A 6,933-nucleotide genomic window follows, 5' to 3' on the forward strand; every position below is an offset into this window, starting at 1 on the left:
CGGCATACCAAAAATCAGCTCAATATCTGAAAGCGTTTAGAAAAAATTGCGGAAAACCCTGAAAAATTGAAAAGGTCGTAATTCCCCCAAAAATCATTGAAGCGGAACGAAATGCAAACTTGATCTGTAACTCATCAAGATACACTCACATACCAATAAATCAGCTCAATATCTGCAAGCGTTTAGAAAAAAAAGTGCGGAAACCCAAGTGGGACAGACAGACAGAGGGACAGACAGACGGACAGCTAGACAGACAGACGGACGGACCGTCTCAGAGGAAACCTATAGTCCCCTCCAGCTTCACCGGTAGAGGACTTATAAATGTAACAAATTATTATCCAACAGGTGGAACGAATGGGGCTTTAACATCCCCTTTTACATGATCTTAAGACTACATGATGAAATATTCTGTAGAAAATGACCTGTGTGTCTATCACTATTTACTTTCGTCAACTATCTTCCTCTTTACTATTCCGTTTCTCAATGTTTTCTTTTGTCAAAATGTTGGACAAATCTTTCCCCATTTCTGTTACTTCAGAGCTGCGTATCCAAGGCATGAAGAATTTGCCATTGAAATGTAATAATTAAAATAGTTTGAGGAAATTGGGTTTAAAATTTGATTCATTAGGTAGTATAGGAAATTTACAAAAAAAAAAAAAAAAAAAAAAAAAAAAAAAAAAAGATCATGGAAAACTGTGCTGATTTAAGTGACAGATATTTGTCTGCTAAGCCCTCAAACCATATTTTAAATGTTTTAAAATTTTTGTTTGAAACACTAAGCTGTAGAAAATTAGGTGTTTTAGCACAAATGAAAAAATTCTGGAGCAAAAAAGTATGAAATGTACGTTTACTATTAAATTTCATCGACTGAAACAAATACCTTAAATTGATATCTACAGAGAGGACATTGGCAAACAATGAGGAAATTAACAGTTCACAAACGTTTATTTTCAGATTTCAAGCAAATCATGTTCAAAATGAAGTGTAAATCCAAAGAAACTATGACACAATAGATATTTTTATATGACATTAATTATTCATTCTGAAATACTACTTTTGCAGAATTTTCAATAAATTTCACAATGGAGTGTATATTTGTGTTTAACATATCTATACAAAATCGAAAGAAATAAAACATTTCTACTCTTTCAAAATCCTTCAAAAGAAAAGAAATCAAATCAAGTAGAACACAAAAATCAGAAGCATACTAAACCAAATTCTCGATAAATCGTCCATGAAAGTGAAAAGGAGTAATAAAAGGCGTGTAGGATTTGGTAATAGGTTTCATTGTTTTAGGATCGAGAATTAAAAGATAACTTTTGCCCAGATTTCCATCTAGAACTGGAAGCATGAGGACCCCATCATCCTCTGCTAATCCGTTTGGATCTGGAACAAACCAACCTTCCATTGGATAATGGCCGGGAAGAGACCACGACAGGTCGCCTGTAGTGTTGCAAAGGTCCTTTTTGACAATAGAAAACTTGCCCCATGTTTTAAAGTCGCTTTTAAAAACTGGACCGTAGATATAGCAGTAGTGTTTTGATCTGTAATGTTCATTAATGGTGGGCATATCCAACATGTTCACGTGGGGGACTTTTGGGTTAACATCAAACGAAATTGTCGTCATCATTTCTGCTTTCAAGTCTATTCTAAATCTTTTTAAAGAAGGTTTATATGGAAAGGCATTGCGTCGTGTCTCGTTCATGATAGTATCCATTTCAAAGATTGCCGCAACAGCAGCATCTGGGTAAGATGCAACGTCCATAAAAATGGTGTTTTCATCCAATTCATATGCATTTATATGATGCATGGTAAAGACATTTTCTGTTGTTATCGTTGTTACTTTTCCTGTTTTAATGTTAACTATGTATGTACGTGTAGGCTCATCTTTGTGAAAAAACATGCTATCTACCGGGAAATGACCTGTCAGTATTTTCTCAATTTCTATGTAAAAAGGACAGACTAAGATAATAGCGTATCTCTCGGTGGTTGAAAAAGAGTGTAAATATGACATTTTTGTGACTTCCCACTTCGCAATTTTTTCCCGAATATCTGCAGACTTTGTTCGAACAAGGGTATATTTACTAGCTACGTCGGGTAAAATGCTGCTACTCTGAAGAACGGTTAAGTGGTGATTTGTGCCGTATTCTTGGACCGGATGCGCCACAGACAAAACACTAACATACGGGAAACTAGTCTTTACTCCTGGTATCTTTGGATTGCATTTTCGTATCGTTTCTAGCGTATAGCAGTTGACTACATATAACTTCCAAGCATCAGTTAGAATAACACAGTCTCCTGAAAAGTTGTATATATTAACGTTCATATTGTCCATGCCATGAGCCTCTGATAGCTCCTGTTCCATAATCGTTCTGGGCGGGACAAGGTTATCGAATGTCCCATAGGGTGCGACGTCATTTATCTTAAGTGATTCTTTATAAGACTTGCTTTGAACAAACTTAGCAGAAAAATACGCGGACCCATTTCCTGGGAATTGCCATGAATACAACTTTGCATATCCATCAAAAACGTTAAGAAACGAATGTTTTCCCATTCCATATCGCGCAGGTCCATTTCTTACCTAGGAAAACAGTAAACACCCAAATTGAAACAACACCAGTGATAACTATCTATTTTCAGTTTATGAGGGCAATATCCATATTGAGCACATTTTTACTTACCAAAGACCCTTTGATCCATTTAGGAACAGGGTTATCGAATGTTAATGGCTCTTTGTGAGTTTCATTCAAAACGTCGGTTCCAAACAACAAATTCCATCCAGGATGATCAGCAAGAATTCCAACAAAACACACCGTAAGTAAGAGGTGACGAATCATGATGGCGCTTAAGTTTGAAGGATTTGTGTAAATCTGGATCAAATGAAATATGGAGAGTAAAATGAACTAGCTGCCTTATGTACCCTATCCTACACTATCATTTTGACATTACCTTTACCTTTCACTTTCATACAGGTATTCTTGTGACGTGTATCAAAGCTTAAAGAGTATGGGACCACATTCTAGGATAGCTCCTAAAACATGATTAAGGAACATGTTTTTTTTTTCCTGAAGAGTATTCTTCTCTTAAGGGTACACATTAAACCCGTTTAAGAATCAATTAAAAGACCTTAAGAGAATCATTTTTTTATCATTTCTTAAATAAAGAAACACAAATTACGAGGCGTGATGTACCTGCAAAAACTCAATTTAATTTCAAACAATTTATGAACCTGAAAGGTTTAACTTTCAATATAATAATGATAAATGATGAAATACTACACCTGCAACGTTACTCTTGACAGTTCTACTGTGCCCTATGGTATAAAGTCCTTGCATACAGTTTATCATGTCTGCATTTGTCATATTATGTTTATCAAAGGTAATCTGTTTTTACATCTCTTTCACGAGTAACACCATGATCCCTATACACGGAATATATATATATATATATATATATATATATATATATATATATATATATATATATATATATTTATAGAGAGAGAGAGAGCCTAAAACGTGCTACTAGACCACTTATAAGGTACGGTTCGTTTCGTTTTGTAAACGATACGGTTAGTTTTGTGAACGGTACGTTTCGTTTTGTGAACAGTTCGTCTATTTTTTTTTTTTTTTTTTTTTTTTTTTTTTTTATCAGTACAGTTCCTATTAGCACATGGTACAGGTCGCATTCTGCACGGCACGCTTTGGTAAACTGTATGCATTTTAATTGATTGGAGTCTGTACGCTTAAGTCTCCTAATGGCTGCTTAATAAATAAGTCGTTTTTATATTATATTTATCAATTCTCTTTACCTTATGCTAAAGACAGTGTCAGAAATATTTTTAAAAAGCTATTCCCAATTGAAGCAGTCGCGTATATTACCTTTTTACATGTGCATCTGTATTTTCGTTATTTACCAGTTTCTTTATCTATTTTTTATGTAGTTTAAGTTGTGGCTTTATTTATAATTTCATTCTGTAAACTAAATTTTTGGAAATGAATAAATCAATTTACACAGTATAGCAATGATGAAGAAAAATGTAAAAAAAATATTACATTTATAGGAGTAGCATAAGAAATTATTATCCCGCGAAAACCGTTGTTGACCGAATGAAAATGTAATAGGATTTCTGGGAAAATGTTTTCACTTTCTCACTATAACAATCCCCATGGCCCAAAGGATAATAAAGAATAAAACCCGTTATTGTGTGTTTTATTTTTAAACAAAATACGTAGGAGTCATATGTCAGGAGTGCAACACGATAATATAAAAGAGGGTAACTTCAAAATGTAGTATTTATGTAAATTACTTCTTTATCACAATTCTTTTTAATCTTAGATTTAAAGAGCTGACTTAAAGAGACAAGAAAGTGATTTTAGGGATATTTTATCATTTCGTATTTCTTTCATATTAAAATTTTCAAACCAGAATTGAAAAAAAGAAGCAAAATAATGTAATATAATGTTAAATAACAATCCAAAAGGAACATTTACATGAGAAAAATCTCAATCAAGGTTTATATCTAATCTTTTATATCACTTACCATTTTGAAGCATTGAAACTATAAGTTCTTTTGATTATGAATTTTAAAGGGAGACAGGACACATGACACATGACTTAATTGACTACGTCATTGTCACCGTTAATGTTGGTGTAAAACGTTGTTATAATCACCTGTATTTGTATAATTAGATTAGATTTGACTAGATTTTTTCAGCTCTTGAAAGGTCCTGTTCCTCCTTAATTGGCATTTTGTTTACTATAGTGAAAACTTTGGAACTTTGATTTACCATGTTGAAAACTTTAGAACTTTGTCTACCCCGTGAGGCATCTTCTGCAATACACGCAACAGCTATACTAGCTTGGTATTAATTTTAAATTAACCTTAAATATTGTCAAATTCAAGAAAAATGCTGAATTAGCAAAAATACAAAAACATGTATGCATTCAAATGTCTCTCACAGAATTATCTTTAAATCTAATATTGATGTCTTGTTCGTTTTAAACACTTTAAATGTTTATCCTTATTATACCAGTAAATAAGAATAATTGATAAAGTATATATTCTAAATTTTAAACTTTAAAGATTAGTGATTTCTTGTCCATGCACATGGAAAAATTAACTGGTTACAAAGGGAATTTCTTTGACCAGGTTTCCATAGTAACCATGATCAAAAACTTTTTTTTTACTTTACATACATGGATCATAGTGCAAAAGAAATCTATGTGTGGAAAATCATCGAATTCCGAGAACCTTAGCGTATCACTTATATAACACTTTTGCATGGCTTTTACCAGGACTGGTACTTAAAGCCATTTTTCTGTTCTAGTTCTTGACTTTTAGCAATTATAACTTCGTCAAATATTTACATTTAGAGTAAGGTGTCTAATCTAGTACATTGTATATCCTATGCAAGAAAGTAACGTGTATCAGGCTATTGAAAGAAAACTGATTTCTTATGTGCTCGATATATGCATTTGAATATTCTCTCTTTAATATCCTGTGATGATAAAAATCTGGAAAACTCATATGCACACTATGTACCATTACACTTCTTTTAAGTTGAGTTATTCTATCACGATAAATTAAAGAGACACTAAATAAAATGAGATATAATTTTCTGTTGAAAGACCATGTACGTGGTATCTTTTTCATAAATATGTTTTCAAACAGTGAGATACATGTACTGTTAGTTATATTCATGGTATAAAAGTGAAAGTGATAAAAAAACCCTTAATTGTGGAAAAACTCTCTATTGTCCAATCTAATTAAATTCAGACTTCTTAGTATACTCTCATAGACCACTGCACACGTGGATTTAAAAAAAAAATGTGTATAATATCCTGTGTGAGTGTTACATCGAGTGCAGTTGTTGGTCACTCCATATGTACACAATTCTTAGGGGTCAAATTTCATTAATAATACCCAGTGCAAGTGTTACTTCGGGTGTGTTAGTAGATTACTCTTTATGTAGGTATTTTTTAACAAGTTTCATGTATAATATCCTGTGTGAGTATGTTATCGGATGTGGTGATAGGCTGCTTAACATGTACTTAACATTTACTATTTTCAGGTATAATCTCCTGTGTGAGTGTTACATCGGGTGCAGTAATAGGCCGCTCCAAATCTAATTTTTTCCCCCAATTTTCATGTAAGGTAGCTTGTGCGAGTGTTATATCAGTTGTGGTAATAGGCCGTCCCACATGGAAACTATTTCTATTGTTTTGATGTTAGTCATTTCAGAGTTAAAATACAAGTCATACTACAAGCCTAATTGTGTTGTCATTTTTGTGTCGCCTGCGGAGCAGAGCGGCACTTAAGGATCACTTTACCCGGCGTATGACTGTCTGTGTGTCTGTCTGTCCCTCTGTCTATCTGTCTGTCCGTTTGTCACACTTGTATCTCAAGAACTATAAGAGATATGGACTTGATATTTTGCACATATATTGCTTGGCACTATGGCTTTTGTGATTTGCCATGGTTACCGACTCGTGACCCTTGGCCTTTGACCTTCTTTACAAAAAAGTTAATAGTGCCAATATACAGCATATTTTGACATTTAAGAGGTAAGACTAAGCATGTGTGCTAATTGTCATAAAACATTATAAAAATGCCAGCGTTGCATATCACTTGACCTACTTTGGAAAAATTACCAAGGACAGTTTAATTTAACTTAAGTCTTTTGAATTTTGAGAGGCCGGGTGTTGATAATTAGCATTTATACATGTTTATGCGCTCATGATACTGTACTTTGAAACTGTATGATATTCAGTTACCACGCAAACTGATATTTAAATACTATGAAAATACATCGGGATCGGTATCACACAATGGATCGTGTAGACTGAAAATTGGAGTAAAGACTTTGAAACACTTATTATACATGTAAAATGATAAATAATTATTTATAATAATTTCAAATTAATTATTCA

General features: G+C 33.2%; 1 protein-coding gene across 1 annotated transcript; it reads right to left on the reverse strand.

The window, feature by feature from the left end:
* Window positions 1-1,192: 1,192 nt before the first annotated feature.
* On the reverse strand, window positions 1,193-2,837 carry LOC133178772 (beta,beta-carotene 15,15'-dioxygenase-like). Its single transcript, XM_061313476.1, has 2 exons — window positions 2,682-2,837; window positions 1,193-2,581 (listed from the first exon to the last, which is right to left on the reverse strand). The coding sequence occupies exons 1-2, from the start codon at window positions 2,835-2,837 to the stop codon at window positions 1,208-1,210; spliced, it is 1,530 nt and encodes a 509-aa protein (XP_061169460.1). The 3' UTR covers window positions 1,193-1,207.
* Window positions 2,838-6,933: the final 4,096 nt, after the last annotated feature.

The sequence above is a fragment of the Saccostrea echinata genome, unplaced genomic scaffold (assembly GCF_033153115.1).
Source record: "Saccostrea echinata isolate AGI-Se365-2 ecotype Australia unplaced genomic scaffold, CSIRO_AGI_Sech_v1 ptg000003l, whole genome shotgun sequence".
NCBI lineage: Eukaryota > Metazoa > Mollusca > Bivalvia > Ostreida > Ostreidae > Saccostrea > Saccostrea echinata.

What these genes read in the sequence shown, in the direction of transcription:
- LOC133178772 (XM_061313476.1), bottom strand. Translation starts at nt 2,837, where the DNA reads ATGATTCGTCACCTCTTACTTACGGTGTGTTTTGTTGGAATTCTTGCT. An exon ending in AATGGATCAAAGGGTCTTTG is followed by an intron (nt 2,582 to 2,681) that starts GTAAGTAAAAAT and finishes CTGTTTTCCTAG; the next exon opens with GTAAGAAATGGACCTGCGCG.